The sequence below is a fragment of the Mus pahari genome, chromosome 2 (assembly GCF_900095145.1).
Source record: "Mus pahari chromosome 2, PAHARI_EIJ_v1.1, whole genome shotgun sequence".
NCBI classification, from domain to species: domain Eukaryota; kingdom Metazoa; phylum Chordata; class Mammalia; order Rodentia; family Muridae; genus Mus; species Mus pahari.
The window spans coordinates 61,959,335-61,981,438 of NC_034591.1; the positions used below are offsets into that span (position 1 = coordinate 61,959,335).

The 22,104-nt window shown below is 41.2% G+C and overlaps 1 protein-coding gene across 9 annotated transcripts in view; it reads right to left on the reverse strand.

Annotated features, from left to right (window-relative positions):
- Window positions 1-1,704: 1,704 nt before the first annotated feature.
- Window positions 1,705-22,104, reverse strand: part of LOC110315902 (TRPM8 channel-associated factor 1) — a 44,912-nt gene continuing 24,512 nt past the window's right edge. For 3 of the 9 annotated variants that reach the window (XM_029534760.1, XM_021189840.2, XM_021189839.2), the window contains 8 exons: window positions 19,268-19,901; window positions 12,035-13,029; window positions 11,676-11,773; window positions 10,981-11,194; window positions 10,428-10,667; window positions 8,861-9,198; window positions 7,154-7,439; window positions 1,705-3,993 (listed from right to left, as the gene is read on the reverse strand). In XM_029534760.1, coding sequence (XP_029390620.1) covers window positions 7,176-7,439; window positions 8,861-9,198; window positions 10,428-10,667; window positions 10,981-11,194; window positions 11,676-11,773; window positions 12,035-13,029; window positions 19,268-19,887 — 2,769 coding nt within the window. In that variant the 5' untranslated portion in view covers window positions 19,888-19,901 and the 3' untranslated portion in view covers window positions 1,705-3,993; window positions 7,154-7,175. Of the gene's footprint in view, window positions 4,118-7,135; window positions 7,440-8,860; window positions 9,199-10,427; window positions 10,668-10,980; window positions 11,195-11,675; window positions 11,774-12,034; window positions 13,030-19,267; window positions 19,902-22,104 lie in introns of all 9 variants that reach the window. The other 6 variants (XM_029534763.1, XM_029534757.1, XM_029534756.1 and 3 more) reach the window with 4 other exon arrangements.

Consider the following 22,104-nt stretch of genomic DNA (forward strand, 5'->3'; position numbering starts at 1 on the left):
TGTATATATATATTCAAGCAAAAAATATTCAGGTTCATTTTGACTTTCAGTTCTTTCCATGTGGTCCACATCTAGAAGTTTGCAAGTGAAGTTTATGAATATTTGTGAAATGGTTCACTGGCTGGAGGGTTTGTGGGCCCTACTGACATAGTTACTATTACCCCAATTTGCTTCCTGATCATCCCTGAAAACGCTCAGAAAATCTGTACTTAGCAAGTGACTCCGAAAACCTGACACCATTTTAGTTTCGTTTCGGTTTACTAAACCCTCTTGCCAAGCAGCCACTACCCAGGGCACTTCTTGTGTACCTTATACTCATTTTAAAACATTTTGTTCTTTGTATTAGTTAAAAGGAATGCACATTGGAACGGCTGTCTGAGGAACAAAGGCTTCTCTGTGAAAGCCTGCAGTGCTCAGGAACTTTGGTTGCAGACTCAGCCAGACCATGTTTTCCTATTGTAGATAACCATGTTCCTAACACACTCTCAGACTAGGCTATTATGAGACCTAAAGGGAAACAAATACAAGTTGTCTGATCAATCCATAAAATATGGACAGCCTTCTGTCTTATCTAACATGAATACCTTCAACTTTTTCAGAACTAGAAACAGCTTTACGTCCTCCTTGCTGAGGGTTTTATTCGAATTCTGTCTGAAGAACTGCCAGTGTTCCTGGGCAGCATCCAATCCACAGGAAAGTCTTGCTTCTTCCCACCCTCTCCTAAAGCATTCAAACTGAAGCTCATGTCACATAGTAGCTTCCTTCTGCTATTCTTTGATGGAAATGCCCATACTTCCCACTGTGTATACTTTCCCGCACCAAATAAATAATAAATCCAACTTGTGCCAGTCTCAGTGTGTTACTGTGGTCTCTGGTAAAGGGCTTTGATAATGCCATCTGCAGTCCCTTAGTGGTTTCTCCATTCTTCCCTCATTAGATGCTTCTTCTTGTCTCAGTCCTGGTTCTCTAGCAGGCTTGTGCCAAGTAGGAAGAGGTGAATTCAGGCAAGAAATGGCTTTAATGTAAATATTTGTCTTTGGTTTGTGATGTTAATGAGAACAAAGAAGAAATAGCTATTAAAAGAGTAGAAGTTTAAAAAACTGTGGTAGCATGAAAATTTCTATCCGATAGTCTCCCTAAAGTCAGGGGTCAAATAGCTGAAAACGTAGATCATGATATACAGACAGTGGCAAAAAACATACCGAAGGCACTGAGAAATGGGTAGGAGTCTTATACTAACTGGCCTAATTTAAGAGTAAAACTTGTTAAAGTTAATAAATGAACAGAACTGAACATTTTAATGTCTATTTGCATCTTCATGAAGTGTTTTATACACTACAGCCTTGGGAAAGAATGGAAGCTAACAATCTAACACAAATGCCCTTTTGGAGAGTCCTACATTCCAAAACTATTGCAAGCTTGCTAGACAGGAAGCTCAATCAGAAGATATGGCGAGGACAGCAGGCTTTGTTTTGGTTGTTGTTTTTGGTTTGGTTTGGTTGGTTGGTTTTTGTAGAATATCCATAGAAATAAGAGAAGGTGAAGTGCTTGAGCCTTAGCAGATGGACTGGCTACAACTGTAGAGTCATGGAGGGTTGGGACTGCTTAGCCTGGCATATCAGATGAAACCCAGTAATTGCTGGCCTTGTCAGCTGCTCAGTGGGTGTGGTTCAACCACATCTTACTGAATGTGAAGCCTCTGAAGGATGTTTTATTTGAGTTTATTATAAACTTTTCCAAATAATACATGCACAAGGTAAAAAAATTAAATAGTACAGCGAGCGGAACATGAAATAAAAACACGGTTCCCACCCCACCCTCCTTCTATAGTCTCATTTCTTAGATGCTTTTAATATCTATTTTTGGATCTTCTGGTGGCTAACTTCCTACCTTTAAATAACATGTATGAACAATAATCTCTTGACTTATTAACATTAGACGATCTTTAATCTTTCACCATTACAAAAGATAATGATTTAACATACACCACCTCCACCTTTCACCTGCCTACCGTTCTCCAAATGTTTGGTAGATATTCTTTTGAGGGTCTAATTTATAGCATTGACCAGCACACTAACCATACAACTGTGTTCTACTATCCGAAGACAGCATCTTTTCATCCACACTTTGAATATTTAAGTAGTCCCATTTTTCCTTCTACTTCCTGTCTCTTAACTAATTCAGCCTTAGTTTTGTGCATCAACTGATCAACATTCCTTTCCATCTCTGTTCTGAGTGTAACATTAAGACTTCCAGGCTTTGTTGATAGGCTGATCAAAACATTGAAGATCTATAAGTGGCATCTACATTATTTGGGCTATTAAAATACTTTTAACAAGCCAGGTGGAAGAAACTTATTTTCTCTACACTCCCAAAGCCATGATGCCCATACAAAGGAAAGGAAACATACCTACTGCCAGTGCCCAATCACATCTCTTCTCATATTCCACAAGGCTTTGAAATCCTATCCCACTCTATTTTCCTTCATGGTTTAGCCCAAATTTCTTGACATTCTGTTTAATTTTTGTGATTAAAGACTGTATGCTTTCCATATCTCCAAACGTCCCATTTCCTCAGTGCTACTCTAGTACATTCTTCACAGAGCCCAGGGCAGTGCTTTCTTCTGTTATCTACCACTCTAGACAGAGACACCCTGGGTGAGGGTCACTGTCTCCATTTCTTCTTTCCTTTTCTCTTTTGAACTTTCTTCCACATATATATGGAAAAAGATTTCCTTTTAAATGGAAAGCTTCCTTAATAAGGGTACAAAGGAGGGAGGGAGAATTTCTAAAGACTCACCTGCCAAAAATATTTTTCTTTTTACCTTACTCTTGACAGTCTGTACTATATGGAGTTCTGGGAACAATCCTTGACTTCTAGCATTCAGCACTGCTAGAATTCTCAGGTTTGGTTCAGCTGTTTCCCCTTCCCTGGGCACTTTCAACATATTCCTTCTAGTCCCACTGCTTCCACTTTTCTTAGGACTGTGGCAAGATGAGGGTACTGGGTGCCCTCCCTCTGGTGTTCCTCAAGTCTTTCTTATTCTTTCACTGTCCAGGCTTTCTGTCCTGTCTTCTGGAAGCTCCTAACAGTTACACAGTGATTATCTGTTTCCCTGTCCTTCTTATCAATTGTGTGTTATTTCATTTTGATGCATGTCTGGGGAGACTCATTCTATTTTGTTTTTCAGTCTATCTGATGAAAATTTATGGCCATCCAGTTTTGCTTTTAAAACGTTCAGGATTTTCTCTTAGTATATTTGTAATGCACCTCAAGTCTCTCTGGAGAAATGGTCAGAACCTTACAGATTTTTTTCTTATAAATTATGCTTCCATTGATTTATAATTTTTCAAGCTTTTTATGTCTAAGTGGTTATTTTCTTTATGCTTCTTCCTTGGGCCCTTCCATGTATGAAAAATTCTATCAGGAATCCACACTGAGAATCTTTGTTAACTATTAGCTCGTTAGATGACTCCTGTTTCTCCAGAAAATCTCTGCTATACCTAGAAACTGTGGGCATGTGAGTAAGGGTGTCAACTCTGAGAAGAAAATTACCTGACAGGCTAGTGGGACACTTATTTCCATGGAAAGAATATCCTTTGGAGCACTAATTCTTTACCTCTCCTCAGGTGGTTTATTTGATTTCTTTATTCAAACAACAGTAACAATAACAGTTTCACTAGTTTCAGTGGTAGGTTTTCTGTTTTCTATGTACAAGGGTTGGGGCTGAGTAGAATGGGAGTCAATTTACAACTGGTATAATTATTTAGTAGCTAGAGTTTTCTAGTGCTCAAGTCTCTTTGGGGTTCCAGTGTTCGGATCTGTATATTCTGTCTGAAATGGACCGCCATGTTTCCCGTTCATTATTTCTCTTCATTTACTTTCTCTCTTCCAGAAATTTGTTGAGATCTTCTCCAACCAAATGCTTTTAGTTTCCGTTGCTGAGAGGTCTCAGTTTTCTTTTGTATTCCTGGACTTCAGTTTCAGTGGGGCCTGGGAAAGGAGGGAAGGCAAACTTACATGTTTAGTCCATCATCTCAAATCTGGAGTACCACTGGAAACATTTGACAGGGAAAGAGCATAGGTAACTTTATTGAAGAGCTCTCAGGCTTGACTTCTGAAAGTAGATGAAAGGGGCAAGAGTGAGAATGGAGAAAGCTTACTCTAAAAGATTAAAGATCTTCATATGCCCCAGTACAGGGAAATGCTAGGGCCAGGAAGCAGGAGTGGGTGGGTTGGGGAGCAGGGCGGGGTTGGGGGAGGGTATCGGGTGCTTTGGGGATAGCATTTATAATGTAAATGAAGAAAATATCTAATAAAAAAATAAAAAGAGAAATAAAAAGTTTAAAAATATTGTCTCTGAGAAAATGAAGCATCTAGGACTTGGGGAAGTCAGGGACTTCACTAATGAACTACATTATTTAAAATCTAATAAACCAAAGATTGCTTTTATGGTACCCAAGGGAGAATGACAATCTGAATAATCAGAACCTAGCAGAGTTGCCTGATGTTAATGGCTCATTCTTTTGTACTGGAAGCACTTTAGGAGCCTGATTTAAATTTTTCCTGTCTACTGATGTTTGGGAGAAACAGAGTCTTTTTGTCCTGCTAAGGTTAGACAAAGGCTAAGTATAAAGAGCCCAGACTCTGGCAAGCAGGAGTATAAGTGTTCTGTGTTGTTGATTTTTTTTTTTGTTCATTTTGTTTTTTTGTTTTTTTGGTTTTTCGAGACAGGGTTTCTCTGTATAGCTCTGGCTGTCCTGGAACTCACTTTGTAGACCAGGCTGGCCTCGAACTCAGAAATCCACCTGCCTCTGCCTCCCGAGTGCTGGGATTAAAGGTGTGTGCCACCACGCCCGGCGATTTGTTTTTTATTTGGTTATTTGAAGCACCATAATTATGAATACCCATTCTGCAATCATAATGCATGGCTTCACAATCATAGACCTATCATTATTAGCAGTAGAGTCTTACATAACTTACTCTCCATAAAATTCAGCTCTTTTATCCTAAAATAAGAGTAATAATAATTTCTACTTCATAAGATTATTGGGAGAATTAAATGGCATAGCCTATATATAGGGACCAATATAATCCCTGGCACATACACGTATTATCAATATGTGATAATTGATAATAATTATTTTAAAGATGTTCAAAATCCCTATATGATAGATATATATGAAATAAATCTAGGATTAAGAATTTGTACAATAAAGACACACACACACACACACACAAACACACACACAAATGTCTTATAGTCTCTGCATTCACCCACTTACAAGCTATGTAAATAAAACAGATTATACTAAAATAAATTAAAATAAAGAAATCAGAAAGCTGGTTGTGTACAACATCAATCTTAGATATAACATTAATTAAAATCATAAAAGAAACTTGAAATGAAATGGGGAAAACCAAGAGATCTTTGAATGTATAGTAGTTAAATAAAAGTTGTGTTAGCTCTGTGGAATTTCTTGCCCCAAACTGAAGTTTTCTATATATGTACAGTTAACAAACCCCCACAACAATTATGTCTTAAATCTCTCAATATGGGAATATAAATACCATTTAAAAGCTGGGTGTCTATTGTTTTCTAAACAATGTCTATTGATGGTTTAACACTATCTTAGGATTATTCTAGTTTTTCTGAAGATCTCTTCTCTGGATTTTATCAAAGCAGGAATTTAAGCTGAAAGAACTGGGTAAAGAGGTCAAATGTAAGTAGTTGTAAAAGATAAAAGGAAAAGGCCTACATTGTAAACTCGGTGTGGCTGTGCACACCTGTAACACAGCACTTAATGGCAACGATGAACGAGCATTGCTTTTGAAGTAAAAAAGCCCTAACTATCATAGAGAGGCACTATCTCAAGCAGCCAGCAAAATACTCCAATGTAGGTTTAGAGTCCTTCCTTTAGATTCACAAAACAATGTACCAGAATTACTTTAGAGGTTGAAAAGTACAGTACAGGATAGGGTAGGGCAGATAACAGTTCTTTCTGTTAAGTTCATTTAGTGTTTGTGCGTGGATCACAGACCACGTGTGGAGGTCAGAGGACAACATGCAAGAGTTAGGTCTCTTCTTCCACTGTTTGAGTTCTGAGGATTGAACTCGGGTTTGAGGTCTTGGTAGCAAGTGTCTTTACCCACTGAACCCTCTCTCTGGCACTCCATAGCAGTTACGTATTGTGTATGCAAAAAAACAAAAACAAAAACAAAAACAAATGATTGTGAATATGCTTGGTCTGAAGAAATGATGGATATTGGAGGAGACAGATATGCTTTGCCTAATTCAAGTATTAAAAATATATATCCATATTGAATGGTATCTTGCTAATAGATGTGGGCTTTATATTTTATGTATAAGTTGAAAAAATTAAAAGTTTATGACTATCTGTTTAAAGCATCTAAAATAAAAGTTTAGCTCCAGAATGTTAGTGGATTAATTAGATAACAAAAATGACAAATGACATTTTCTCAATACCCACTAACCTCTGTAATCACTTTTAGAGGCATTGTACAACTCCAAAAACCCATATGAAATAGATCCTGATGTATAGAATGAGGCCATAGAGTCATGGAGAAGGCAAGGGCCTTGCTGGTAACACACAAATGGTCAATTAAAGACCTAGAATTTGGGCAGAAGAAATCTAAGAGAAAGGCTGATGTTAACTTCTGAGCTGTGGGAGCTAATGGGCCAGCATGAAGTGGAAGAACCCTTCAGTTGGCATACACCACAAAGTCCACAAGCTTCTTTAAAGTCGTCAGTCAGACTCTCCATGTCCACCACAAGAAGCAGAGATTTTTTTATATCTATCCCAAAGCCAAGGAAGCCAAGGGAAGGATTGCCCTCTATGGCTCATCAGGAAGGCTGGATAGAAACAAATTCCCAAGCTCCCAGCACTAGGCCAATACAGGGTCGGCAGGGTGCCTGACAACTGAGAAGCAGAGGAGTTGGGCTCATAAGCACAGACCTTGTTCCTAAGAAATTCTGGCTTCATTTTGTGCTGTGTTCTTAACCCACTTCCGAGAGACAGAAGTCGGTAATAAGACACAGGAGCAATAAATTAAGAGGAGAAAGCCAGAACTTTAGAAGACAGAGGTAGAGGAATTAACCCCCACCTCTGCCTACCTCCCCAAGCCTCTCTACCTGCCACCTCGATGGGCACTCCTTACATCTGTGTGAGGAGGTACAATTTCATTATATTTTCTTTCCATTCAGGCAGATAGGCTAAGCTTGTAGCCACTTCCTTCTGGATAGGCCAGCCCCAGGCCTCAAAAAATGGAGCCAGATTCTTCTGCACTTGCTGGGAGAACATCTTGACCCACAGATTCATTTTGTCGACATTATCTGAGGGTGAGCTCGTTGTTGTTGTCTGGTTTCTGTACTCGGTGAAGAGACGAATAAATGGCTCCCAACCAAAGGCCTCTTGGAGCTAGAAAGGGAAAGTTGGAAGTAGGTGAGACATCCAAGCTGCAAAAAGAAGGCTCAATACACAGGTGAACTTAATGAATTCAACCTGCTAATCTTCAGCTTTGCATCCATTACCGAGCATTGTGTGTGCTGGCTTCATGCCCTACTCTCATTTAATAATCGTCAGAAAAATGTTGAGGCTAGGGCAGTGCTTGCAGACCCTAGGTGAGGGATGGGTAGGGAAGCAACTCCAGTGGTCAGTGTTTCCCATCACGGTCACCGTTCACCCACTCATGAGATCATGAATGGAGTAATGAGATTTACACATAGGGATTTAAAAGCTGCTGGGGTGGAACAATGCTCATTATCTTTCCCAGTTGTACGGTTAATTTCTAATAGCTTGGAAATCCCCCCAATCCTGAGTCACCCTCACACTAATTCACAAGGCCACTAAAAACGGCCTTTGGAAAAGAAAGTGAATCAAGTAGAAGTCTCTAGACAGCCTGGTTAATTAGAACAAAATATGAGCTCTAGAACAGCAACAACAAAAGAGTGTTAGAAGATGCCACTGGAAAGAGTCCCATGGCTTCTTTAACAGTAACTTTCATGAGGCTATTGGAAAGAGCCCAGGCTAGCCAGGGTCACAGGCTTTGCAGTTAAGGGGCCACATGGAAGTTACCAGAACCAACATGTCTTCATTTCCTGGATGAGCAAAGTAACTCACATAAGGAGAAAGTAGCAGACATGGACAGAGAAGGATTTGAACAGGTGGAAGAATCAGAATAAATCATGCCTGGCTTGACTAACCATGATGTCACTCCCCAGAGTGATCTAGGGACCGATCTCAGGCGCTGAGGCTGGAAACCAGGGCACTGAATGACAGTTCAGAGGCAAGGTGAACCTCCAAACCCAAGGCAGAGAGGAATTCTGGGTTGCCTACATATGGTGGAATCTGTGGCAAAGCAAAGCCACAGCAAGGAGAGTATATACACATCTAAGGAAAAATTGGATCATAGCCCATTATAGAATATGTGATGACTGTTGTCTGACAGCTACTCAGTAGGAAAGGTTGGCTTCAGTCATTGCTATGCCTGGCTTTAAAGCTACAGAGAAAAAAGTGTATTTGTAGTACTCTATGTGCCTCAACCAGGTTTAAGTTTTTTTTTTTTTTTTTTTTTTTTTTTTTTTAGTGCTATGCTCTTGTGCTTCTCGATGAGGGGTACAGCTGACATTATTAAGTCAGTTCAGGGTTGTGCACTTTGTAGTGTGTCATACAGAATACTGTACCAAGAAGCATCATTACATGCTGTTATCCTCAGATTCTCTTGTAGCTGGATGTTGGAGGCAGATGCAGCGGTGGTCTCTGGGGTCACCAACTTATAATCTAATCATGGGGCCTTGGTAGTCCCACTTGTCCCATCTCCCTCCAGTCTTTCGAAGTACCTGTAGGTACGTTTCCAACGCAGTCCAGGCGTTCCAGTGTTTCACACTGGGTCCCTTGCTCAAGTAGATTCGGACTCTCTTTTCCCGAACCGGAGGCCATAGCGCAATATTGGCACGGCTTCGAGGTATGCCCAGGACCGTTTCATGCACATAAACACACCACAGGTTGCATGTGGCTTCCGTAGTATGTGGGGGGAACTCCCACTCCTGCCTCTGCTGATTGCGGCCCAGCTCATGCACAGGACCCCAGAGCCCCTTGGTCCGGATGAGCTTCTCGTTGATGAGCTCCTGCACTGACTCCAGATGGCACATAATGGGGTACCCAGCATGCATCCAGCCTGGGGACACAGAAGAAAGGGAGAAGGTCAAAATCCTCCCAGCTTGAGGAAGGATCAGAGGAATCAAAGGGGTCAGGTACATATCATGAGAACAATTGAATCGAGTGACTGGGACTCATGGGAACTTGCAGAGCATAAAACCCTGGCATACACATTATGGGTAAGTAACTTGATGTTTTTGTGGAATTCCTACCAGTGGGAATAAGGGCTGTTCCTGAATCCGTTGTCCACTTGTAGGACCCTTTTGCCCCCCACAAGTTTGCCTTGTCCAGCCTTGATGTGATGGCATGTGCCTGCTATGTAGCTCAAGATGCTGTGTTTGGTTAATATTCCTGAGAGGCCTGCTCTTATTTGAGGGGAGGTGGAGTGGGGTGGAACTGGGGGATAGAGGAGGAAGGGAAGAGAGATGGGGGCTAGGGGGTAGAGGCAGGGGTGGGAGAAGCTGATCAGGATATAACATATGAGAGAGGATAAAAAATAATTTAAAAACAAACAGAAGAACCCTCCCACCTCATCACTAAGATTGTCTCTGGACCGTTTCTTTTCCAAAGTGTCCAGTAGCCCCGGGCGCCTTCTATCACCCGTACTGTCCTAAGACATCATCCAAGCCCAGACACTCGAAGGTTTCCCCTCTGCTCAGTCTGCATTGCCATTTGCACCCATCTTGTGACTTGAGCTCTGGGGAGTGCAGGTTGCTGAGGACCAGTCATGCTGTTGTGTGAGTGTCCCTTTGGGGAGCAGGGTGGTGATGGTGTTCGTGTGAGGGTGTATAAGGGTGCCTCCACCCCACTCTTAGATATGGGATTATCTACATTGATACAAGATTATTCACGCATTGTAAAAATAAGGATCTAGGGAAATTTTGACGGTGCTTCTGTGTTGTACCCACAACCTTTGTTTTGGCTTCTTGGTTCCTTTTCAAATAGTTTTGTTCAGAGTCTTCCAGGACTCTCAACCAGGTCAAGGCCCTCTGCTATATTTTTCTAATTCTTAAAATTCCCTGAGAGGCACCGCGGGTCACATCCCTTGATGTCTTTGATGATACTTCTTGACATGCTGACATAAGCTACTATTAATTTCATATGTAATTCCTCCCTTTTCCATTTAAACAGCAAGGAATATATCTACATGTCCTATTAGCAAAACATTTTTTACTCTCCTTGCTTTCTAGCTACATGGCTAAGGAGAGAGAATACTTGGGGGCAGACACACAGTTCCGGAGCACCCACCTACTGAGATCTGAACATCAGCCACTATCCTCTGTGGCAGACGCAAAGGGAAGGTCTCGCCTCCCAGCTTAGCCACAGCCTGCATCATCTCATCCCAGAGGCGGAGCAGTGGCTCAGGATTCTCCAGGGTTCGAAGATTTGCAGTGGGCACAGTCAGGATGATGTTGTCAGTGGCCAATTCTCCCCATGGACCTGGATATTCCAGGAGACGCCTCTTCCATTCTTCCTTGGATGTCTCCCCTATAATGAGAGGCAATAGAAATATTGCCTTGAAGTATCTTTCCCCAAATCCCTTAAGATAAAACATACATACAACTTTCACTCCAGATGAGAACCACAAGATAAGAAACCACCACATCTCTTTTCTCCACATCCTTTGGAAGCCCCCGTGGGTGTGATTTATTTATTTTTCTTGGCACCAAAGCAGAACTTGAAGAAACCGATCACTTTCCTCCACTTGTCTACCCACATCTCCTGTACTGAGCAGCCCCAGAAACCTCTTCATTTTCAGCTTCTCCCACCTCGCAGTGTGAACCTTATAGTGTCTACTTACCTAGCTTGTAGAATGGAGCACGAACAGCCCCCTTCACTGTAAGGGGCACAGAACCCAGTTTGCTATTCTGAGGCACAATGATATAGAGGAGACCACCCCAGAGGCAGGTGATTGATTTCGTGGGTTTGTCCAAGCAACACCGGTTAATCACAAGGGGGCCTCGGAACAGCTTGCTGGCCCTGGTCAGGTCATCAGTATGACAGCCAATTTGTATCTGGAACAGAGAAATCACCCTCGGTCACACGGAGTATGTGGGTGGCACAAGGGAGCATAGGAAGTAGACTCAGAAGGGTCATTAGGGTATTGAAATTGTAGCATTTCTTGAGTTCATATGAACTAAGTTAATGGAAAGTAAACTATTATTCACCAACTGAATATCTACAAAATGTCAGGGAACCTTCCATGTGAGGCTTTTCTTAGTCTTTATTGTATGATGTAAGTTAAAAGAACAAATTTTAAGAGTAGAGATTGCTATTCTGAAGCAAGATGGTATAGAGTCCTAGGCTCTACAATATATCATTTTGATATATTTTGTTATATATCAAAATACATTTTTTTCATCATTAAGAAGGAAAAGGTGTTTAAAACTGACCTAAACTGCCAGTAGCATTTTACATAGACCACCTACAATGCCAATTGGGATAGCAGGACCATTTGAATTCTGTATTATGTGGTGAGATGGGGAGTGGCCTTACCTTCAGATCGGCAGAGGCGGCACTCTCAGGCAAGGAGACATCTATGACTTGCCTTCCAGGTATGTAGAGTCCAGTGCTCATCCAGCAGTATCGAGTGCCTGCCAAAACACAGGAAAGGCAGGCTTCGTCCCTGCTCCATACAGTGCTGCACGGACCCCTCATCACTTCAGCTGCTCCTTTCCCTACCATGTTGCTATGACCACCCTTTCAAACACTGCCTAATACCCGATCCCTATCATCCTGAAGAAGAAGGCAATGAAGGATCTTGATGACCCTCTATAGATCTGCAACACTGTAGCAGTCTCATGCCCCTGTTTTGCAGATGCCCATAAAACCAAGCTCCCATCCTTCTGCTGTACCTGGATTGGTGCAATTGACATTCACGGTGATGGGAGACGCCGAGGGGCGCAGGTAGCGGCTGCTGTACACGTCTTCAATTTCTGGGATCAGCAGTGAGAGGTCACTTCCAGAGTGGGCCAGACCTGTGGCCAGGGAAAGCATGGCCCCCCTACAACAGTCATTGATGACCGGGTTCTCTCTGGTTGCCACTGGAAGCCGATAGCGGCTCAGCAGCTTCCGCAGGAGTCTGTGCACAGACATGTAAGCAGGGATCTCCTCTGCAGGAATCTGCAGGAAAGTTGCCCCATCCGGGCCTAGCTTGGCTAGCCAGCCCTTCTCCACATTCCCTCTCTTCCTGCCCATTATCACCTGGAACTCTGCCAGGGTAGAGCGGAAGTGATAGGTCCTTGTTCCTATTTTAGGGGTACGGAAAGGTCCCGGATTGAGACTCTGGCTTGTGATGCTGATACCAAAGGCGTTGAGGAGCAGGTTTCCTGGGAACCGAGCCAGAGGGGACACTCCTGGGTTCTTAAAAGCCCACCACCAGGCTTGAGTTCCAACAAACAGCCCACCACCCTCTGCTACAAATTCCTGCAGTTCCTTAACCCCCACATCGCTTGTGGGTTCAAAGCAATAGACACTTGCGTCACTGGTCAGGTGGGGCTCAATGCTAGTGTCTATACCCCCTACTGCGAGCAGACCACTTAGTGTTCTCAGCTCTGTCTGCACCACAATCTTGCCTTTGCGGCCACCATCCAGCCAGCGGACAGCATTGAGCAAAAAGGGGCCGAGTTTACCCACAGTGAATAATACCTTATGACCAGTTACAACTACCCGACCCCGGCCATAGCGAGCAGCAGCTATCACACAGCCATGGTAGGTATCTAGCCCCAAAGGAAAAGCCAAAGACCCATGCACTAGTAGCTGGGATGGGAAGCAGTCCGAGTTGGTGATGTCCAGGTCGATTATGCCACGCAGAAGCTCATCTCTGTCATCTGAGAGGTCATCATCACAACTGCAAAAGACACACACTCCTGATTAGAAGGACTACTCTCCTTTTAGTTCCTTGAACACTGCCTGCTACACAAGCGTACTTACTATTGCTTTAACTAATACTGTTTTCAGTTATTGTAGAAGATTTGGGAGAACAGAGTGGGTGAGAACTTTTGGGAAGGAGACACAAGATCTCAATTAATTCTGTTATGCTCATTTTCAAATCACCATTTCTTCAAAGGAAATCCTACGGAAAAATCTTGCTGTGTTTCTCTGATACTAAACTATAGACACCACCTTCTAGACATAGGCTCATGTTTATTCCGACCATGTATTCCAGAATGCAAAGAATTAGGTGAGGAATTATGTTTTCATTCTTAGAATGAGTCTTCCTGATACATTTCATACCATTAATGTGATAAAGGAAAAGTCTGTGGAAAACAGTTCATGGTGTTGGCAAAGAGTCAGTATCTTAGAAGATGGGGTTGGAGTCAGTCAACATTAGCCTTAACTCTTATGAGACCTGTGGCCCCTGTGTGGGAGGAGTACCACTGCTTACATCTAAAACTTCACCTGTCTGTTGCTTGCCTAACAGGAGTACTGGAATGCTGTGGAGTTTTGATCAGCACTGGTATATTTCTTATGCATAACATACCCCCTTCCCTGCTGAGGACCTTAAGCCACCAATAAATGCCAAAGGGAGAGCGAGTCCTGGATGCTTAGGATAACCTCCACACACTTCGAATTCCAGAATCGAATCTGACACTTCTCTTAGGGATCATGCTATGGCAGTCATGTATCAGGAGAATGGAGTTTTAGTCCCAGTGCTGTTCAGAGTTCTGACTAAGTGATGAGAAACTGGGGTGTTGCAGCAGACTGGCTTTCTCCTTCCTTGAGGCAACAACCATGAAAATCATTTTTCTGGCTCTGATTTTACTTGCCTTTCATATTCTCCTGTGATGAGATAGAACATAAAGATAAACTTGCAGTATAGCAGGGCACAATCGGGAAAGTGGGAAAGGTAGCTATTTATACCGGACACTTACGTAGATGGAATCAGATGAATCAGAAACCTACAGGAACAGAAGAGTGTGGGATGCATGTGAGTAAGAGAAGGTGAAGGAACAAAAGGGCCAGAATGATCATTTGTTTGTGACAAGAAGTCACAGGAACCAGTAAAGATCAACCCAGAATTCTCATGAACCTTACAATGGACAAGAATCACTACATATCACAGCATATAGATGCTCAACAGGTCTACAAAAAGGTGCATGCCATGACTACTCACCGTGGAAATAGAAATCAAATTCACAGTGAGATATGGGTACCCATCTACTAAAGTAAGTATTATCAAAAGATATCAAGTTCGATGTAGACATGAAGAACAGGACATTCTTGCATACAGTTGGAAGGAATTTAAACTCGCAGTACTGATACAGAAAAAGGGTTGGAAAGCCCTTGAAAGCCTAAAGCAGAGCTACCACATAACCCAGGCTATTCTCCACTGGGTGTGCCCAAAGCAAATAAGATGAGTGCCTTCCAAACTCTCTCATGTTCCTCGAGGCTTTTACACAATAGCCAAGATAAAGAAGAAAATCTCAGCGTACATGCTGGGGAGAGGATAGCTGGTTCTGTGAAGTTTTGGTAAGGACACTATTTATTTTCCTTGGGTTATATGTAGGAAGTGTGGCTGAAATGCTACCAATCTTTCCATTTTGTGGGCCTGTCTTCTACAAGCAATCTTTGCCTAATGCAGGATTGCAAGTGATTTTTTTTTCTGTGCTGTAATTTAGAAGTTTTTCAATTTTTCTTTTGTATTTGGGTCTGGACCTTTTTTTTTTTTTTTTTTTTTTTTTGAGTATTTTGTGTGAAATAGGTTAAGAATCAAAGTTCATCTTTCCCAGAAGGGTATTTAGTTGATCCTTTTTGCAAGTATGTCGAAAACACTGCTTATTCCCCACTGAACAAATCTCTCTGGACTATGTAGTCTGTTTCAGTGATGGATTTGTCTACCCTTGTGGCAGTATCACTATGTTTCCATCTCATTGTTCATTTCACATCTTTTTCACACAGGTGTTGGATCACCAGATGGGATGGGTGTGTATAGTGCAGGGAGAGATTCACTGAGAGCAGGCGAGATGGCTCAGTAGATGAAGGTACTTTCTGTACAATCCTAGAGACATGAGTTCAATTCTTAAGATCCATGTAGAGGCCAAAGGACAGAACTGATTCTGTTTTCTTCTGACCTCCACACATGTCCTTGCACATGCCCTTCCATCCTCCACACCTCTCTCATATATACAGTAATAATAATAAATTTACAAAAGATGGTTTGTAAGAGACCATATTAACAATTCTTTTGTTAGAATATATTACATACAACTGTTAAATTTTTATTAGTCTCCATTGTTACACTAACAATGTCCTTAATTCATAAATTAAACTTCAGTATATTTAGGTATGTATAGAAAAGTCCATTTTCTAATTTTTAATATCCGTGCCTCTTTTTTATTTTTGTCTTATACCATTGGTGGAATGCTCTCAATATGATCCCTTAGAGAAAGTAGGACCACAAGTGCTACTCTTGCCTTATTCGCATTTCTAAGGTAAAAGCAGTCACCATTTTATCCCTAAATAACGTTTCTATAGTTGGATATATACAAAGGCACACACCTGTAATCCTACAACTTGGGGGGCGGGTGTGTGTGTAGGCAGCAGGATTTATGGAGTTCAAGGCCAGATTTGGCTGCACTGTTCTTCATCAAGATCAGCTTGTATTATATGAGACTCTTTCTCAAATAACCCAATGAAACAAAATAAAATTAACAAGACAAAGTGAGAAGGTCTCTAGCTGCATGCCTCTTCTCAGATGGAAGGCATTCCTTTTTATATGGAGTATGTTGATATGTTATCATGATTGATTATGGAATCTTGTTAAGCGTTTTGTGTGCATCTATCGAATTGCATGATGTTCTCACTTTTAACATTGTCATGCTAAATTAACTTGGCTTCTGATTGCTAAACCAGTAACTCATACCCAGAATAACTGAATTTTGCTAAAATACATACATATATATACATACATATTAAACTATTTCACTTACTAATATTTAATCAAGAACACTGCACCTAGTATTCTATAGGTTTCTTTTCTTTAAGAAGCCTTTTTTCTACCTTATTTATTTGTGTGCATGTGTGTGCGTGTGTGTGTGTGTATGTGTGTGTGTGTGTGCCACGCATATGCAAATGCCAGAGGTTGGTATCATGTTAGGTACTTTCCTCAATCAATCACCTTCTGCCTTATTTTCTGCCTTATGTCTTTTTGTGGATCCAGGCTCATCAACTGAGCTGGACCACCTGACCAGCAAGCCCAGGCTAGCCCCCTGTTCTTCTTACTCAATGTTCAAATTACAGGTTACCCTGGCTGACTCCTCTCCCCCCACCATGGAATTTAGGTAATCCAACTCAGGTCTTCATCATGCTTGCATCACAGGCATTTTACCTACTGAAACCATCTCACCGGCCCTTTCTCTAATTTCAGTACAACAGAAATGCTGGTGAAGCAATAACTTTTGGGGTGCTTTCCTTCTATTTTATGGAAGAGTATCTGTGTAGGGTTCTCATTATTTGCTTCTGAAAAGTTTCATAAAATTCATCAGTAAGTCTCTTGGGGACGGGGTGCTGTTTGTGCTCTTGCTGATATATATATTCAAAACAATAGGGAAGTTGTATAATACAGAGAGTTTCTTCATATCTTTGACATAACTACTGAAAAAGTGTTAAACAGCAGGGTTATACTTGGCAGAACTAAGACCTTAACACAGTTTAAGTACTAGTTACTAAAGTACTTAGCTAGACAGGTGGCAAGTGCCCATCAGCCCACTTAGAACGTTGAGGTAGAGGGTTCACTAGTCTAAGGCTAGCCTGGACTTTATGTTGAGCTCTGTTAATGAACAAAAATGTCTAACTTTTTGTTATTGTCATCATTATTACTATAACAGTTATTATTATTATTGAGACAAAGGCTAACTATGTAGTTTTAACTGGCCTATAACTTATTATATAGGTCAGGCTGGTCTGAAACTCACTATGTAGAGATTTGCCTACATCTGCCTTCTGAGTGATGAGATTTAAAGCATGAGCCACCATGCTTGAAAAACTCCCCATAAATTTCACTTGCTTTCCTGTTAAATGATTTCTAGAATTCAAACTAGTAAACCACCTTTCATATAATATTGGGGGGCTTTTATTACAATTCAATTTATTTTATTATATTGTCTTTTTTCTTATGTTTAGTTTCATGTTGTGTCTATCAAGAAGTCTGTCCAATTCATTTAAGTTAACAAATTCAGTGGCATAAGTTGTATCAACTATCTTATTACCCTTTAATGTCTATAAACCCACATTAATGACCATCCTTTCATTCTTGAAATTCTTAATTGTCTCTTGTTGTCATGATCAGTTTATCCAGTGGCTTATCACTTTATTGATTTTTTTTTCCATTAAGCAACTATTGGTTTTCCTAATTCACTCTATTCTACATATCGTTGACACATAACTAGCAATAACCTCTAAGGATTTGCAGATTCCTATTACAAATACTTATCTACACCTGCCCTGATATTTTCCAAGCCACTTGTGGAGATAAGCTAATGTTTATCTACAACTTTTAAGATTGTGAAATCTCTTTAGTAATCTGAAAGTGAAAAGATTTTTCTGTTGCCAATATCATTTCACTATTATTCAGGCTGGAAAAGGCACACATAACATAAAAGCTGGCTAATTCAGGTTTCACTGTGGTATTTAAGCAAAAGGATTTATTTAGAGCACTTGGGTATTCAGAACATGAACGTTTATCCGGCATCCATTTCCGCAAATGCCTGATGACCTTGGGAAAACCCAAGGATCTTGCTAACCAGAAGATCCATAGCCTGAAAGGGACTGGTGCCATACAGAGGAACCCAGAGGATCTACTCCAACATTCCTATGGACAGAAAGAGGTGGAAGGACAGTCTAAGGACACACTGTAGAGTTATTGATCTTAGATCCTGGTTTCCAGATTCTTCTTCACTATAATGCACAGCATCTTACTACACAGTTACTTGGCTTTTTAAAATGGCTTCTAGATACTGTCATTAAAGATATTTCTGTGCACTTCATGTTCAGATTTTTTGTAACTCATCTTAACAGGTAAATATGAAATTTTTCTTAAGAAATAATATCTAACACAGAATATATTCAATAAACTCTGGAATACCTAATGGGTAAATAAACAAAAAGAGATTGAACTCCTTGTAGAAGCCCCAATTCTGAGTTAAAATCAAACAAGGTTCCTTCTTACCAAAAATATAGGGTACACAGATTGCTGGTTAATTTGCCATGAATACTTATTAATTTAGCTTATTCATCATCTATCTAAAGGTCTCACTGTATCTTCCTCACCCAATCTGACTCCTTTGGTTTTATCAGTCAGAAATAACAGTGTTATTTCTTCCAAGAAAGCTAAGAAATGTTATATATAATAGGAAGTACCTACTGCACATTTTCTGCTCTTGAGAAGAACTTAGCTTCAAATACTCCTCATCCATCAGTCTAACTATACAGCTAAGGAATATTCACTGAATGCTTATTAATTGTTGCATATATAACACCGTGTGAACAAAATACAGATTTGGTAATACTCTCCACTTATCTCCAGTGAATCCTGCCCTTGTACCCAGGGTTTGTTTCCTCCATTCTCAGAAGATCCTTTGACTGCAGGGGTAAACGTCTTCTTCTAATGACCAGCAGTAGTATACAGAATTGTACAGTCTCTTTTCCAGCTCAACTTCTGAATGCACAGCTTCCTGTTTCCATCCTAACTTCATGTAAAGATTTCACAATGCTTCTCACAGCTCTCCTGACCTTGGCCCAGAGGGCTTTTCTATGCTTTTTTCCTAAGAGTTTCCTTTGCCTGGCAAAGAAAACTTCCTGTGAACCTTCCTACACAAAGCAGGCCAATTCTTGGGGTCAATAGTACTTTGAAGCTAAGTTCTGAGGAATATCATAATCAAAATTCTTCTCCTCCTCAAAGAGCTAAATGGATTGGTCTGGGGAGGCAGTGTCGCTCCTGAGCCTCAGAGTATTAAAACATCTAATTGACTGTGGCAAACATGTGATTGAATTTTGAATTCTTTTCTGTTAGCCTGGAAGCAACCTGAAGACAGAATCATGTCAGGTTTTAGTATGAGTCCATTTTCCCACTCTGGTAAGATACTCACCGAACTAAGATGGGTATCTTAGGCATCTTCTTGGAGACTTTAAAGAAACTTGTGTCTGCTTTGTTGTCAGTGAAGTACACACCAGCCACGCTGGTCACCAGATTCCCAGGAAATGCGAACAGAACTCTGTCATCGTCACCCTGGGTATCCCAATCCCAGGCTTCGCCTCCTATGAGCAAGCCCCCTCCACGTTTCACAAACTGGACTAGCTTATCTGTCATGGTTTCATTGTAGGCATCAATGCAGTAAACCCCCAGGGAGTCATTGACTTCTGGCTCAATCTTTGACTCTATTCCACAACTCTCGAGGATTTTCACCAATGGTGCTAAAGATGAATGCACACCAATGGCTGAGTTAGGGGAGGAACGAAGCCACCCAACAGCATTGACAAGAAAGACAAAGAGCTGGCTTTCCAGCAAGAAGTCCTCATGAGATGCTACCACCATGCGACCTCTGCCATAAGAAGAGGCAGCAACGAGGACCTGGCCCACATCATTCACCATTATAGGAAATGAAGCCTCTCCAATAAGAAGCAGTTCACATGGAACAGAATCCTCGGGGATATCCCAACTTGTTACTCCATTCATAAGGGCCTCAAAGGCAGCAGAGGGAGTCGCCATGGTTCTGTTGGTTTCTGCAGAGGAAAAAAAAAAGATTCCATTTAGCAAAGAATGGTTAAACAATAAAAAACTGACCAAGGCAATGACATCACTGTGTGATAAGACTCAGTATCCACCCTATTTAGTCCATTGCTATCATTAGAGCGTCTAGGATTCTATACCACCACAGAAGAAAGTAACACAGAAAGGAGAAATAATGATAGAATTCTGCTTCCCATAGGCAAAGTTTGAATTCCTAACCTGCTATCTATGAACACAACAGCTTGGACATAGGGTTTCTGGAGGGAGATGTCACCGAGTTAACAGGACATCATGCTGGATTTGCAAACTGAGAGATTGAAACATAGGTTAGAATGCCATCAGAAGATGAAGACCAGGAAAGCGGTGATGTGTTTGCAGACTGAGGAACACCAGGGATTGCCGGCAAAACTCAGAAGCTGTAATGGAGACATGGAAAAACTCTATCTCTGAAATTCTAGAAGAAATCAGCACTGCTCAAGTCTGAGAACTAAAATTCTAACCCTCTAGAACAGTTGTTCTCAACATTCTTCATGATACAATCTTTCAATTCAGTACTATTTCATTGCTACCGCATAACTGCAATTTTGCTATTGTTATGAATCATAATATAAATATCTGTTATGCAGGATATCTGATATGTGACTCCTGAGAAAAGGTTGATATCCTCCCCAAGGGGTTATAACCCACAGGTTGAGAATCTAGAACTTGGAGGGAAAAAAATGGCATCATCATTTTGAACCACTGTAATTGTGATCATTTGTTATGGATGCCTTGAGAATGTTACAGTAGTGTAGACTGCTCTCCTCCCATACCACTCTCATCCACCTTGGCTTCATCTCTAGTCATATTAACCTCAGTTTAGAGCATTAGAATCTCAGGCTGAATATTCAGGGATCCCTAGTTTGGGTCAGTCACAAGCTGAATAAGAGGAACATGAAAGCGCTCTGTGGCTGAATACCATATCCCAGACAACAAGAAGCAGAAAGTAGCAAGCTATGAAATTATGGCAGATTCTTCCATGCACCCGAGACATGGCTGAGGAAGCTATACCTGTGTGCATCAGCTCTTAAATGTCCTCTGCTTCTTCACTGGGAGTGTCCCCTCCATGCTGCTCTCCAGTCTTCCAGCAGTGTTCAGTCATATGCACATACCATACATTGGCACATATACGTGTTTGGTTAAGAGTAAATCCTTTACTTTATATTTGTGAGTAATATGGATACTCACAAAGTAGGCAAAGTCTTCTAACCTGTTGCCGGTTATTGCAACCACCAGGTTGAGTGTTTACTGGCTGTGGTTTCATAGTTTTTCTATTTTGCAGCTAATATTAATGCTAATGCTAAGACCAATTTTAATGGCGGTGGCATTTATTTTTATATCTCTCTGGATCCCTGAAAGTCCTTGGCCTATGGGCTACGACTTCCACAGCCACGGATGGAAAGAACTTTATCCCAGGTAGTTAATAAACTCAAGTCCCTGTTGAAACAGAGCAGCAACTGCCTGTAGCATGTCACTAAGTTACGGAAGCCTTAAAATTACAGCTGTGTATGGTGGCACACTTCTGAAACTTTAGCACATTGCCTCAGATAGAGGCAAACTGGGAGGAAATAAAATCCTATTATGTTAACCACCTTATGTGTTGTCATGCAATGTGGCTGCCTCTGGGACTTGATACAGTGGTCCGGTCTGTCAAGAATTCAAGGACAGTTTTGGCTACATGAGATGCTGCCTCAGAATAAAAGAAAACTCTTCCCTTCAGGGGGGAGGACGCTTTTCTAAGTAAAATTACACAAACCAGATGCTTTCAGCTGTTAAATACCAGAGCTAACTTCCTACCAACCTCAGAGAGTAGCTAAAGAATACAACTAACCACCCAATAGCTAGTTAGTGAGAAACTTCTCTCATCCTCATCCTTTCTGATGTCCACAAATAACCAGGATTGTACACTGTGCACCGCCACAGTGATGTCCACTCTTCCTTTTCATCCCACTTCCATCACAAGCCCTGTCAATGTCCTCACTGTCCATCTACCAGCACACTGTGATGAACCCAGTTTGGTTCTTTAGTAATTCCTGTCCGGACTGAAGGAATCTGGTGTCCACGTCTCTCTAGTCGGTTCTTAGCTTTATTATTCAGAAAGAACTTTAATAATATTTTATCCTTGAAGAGAAATCCACAGAGCTTCACCTGTATCCA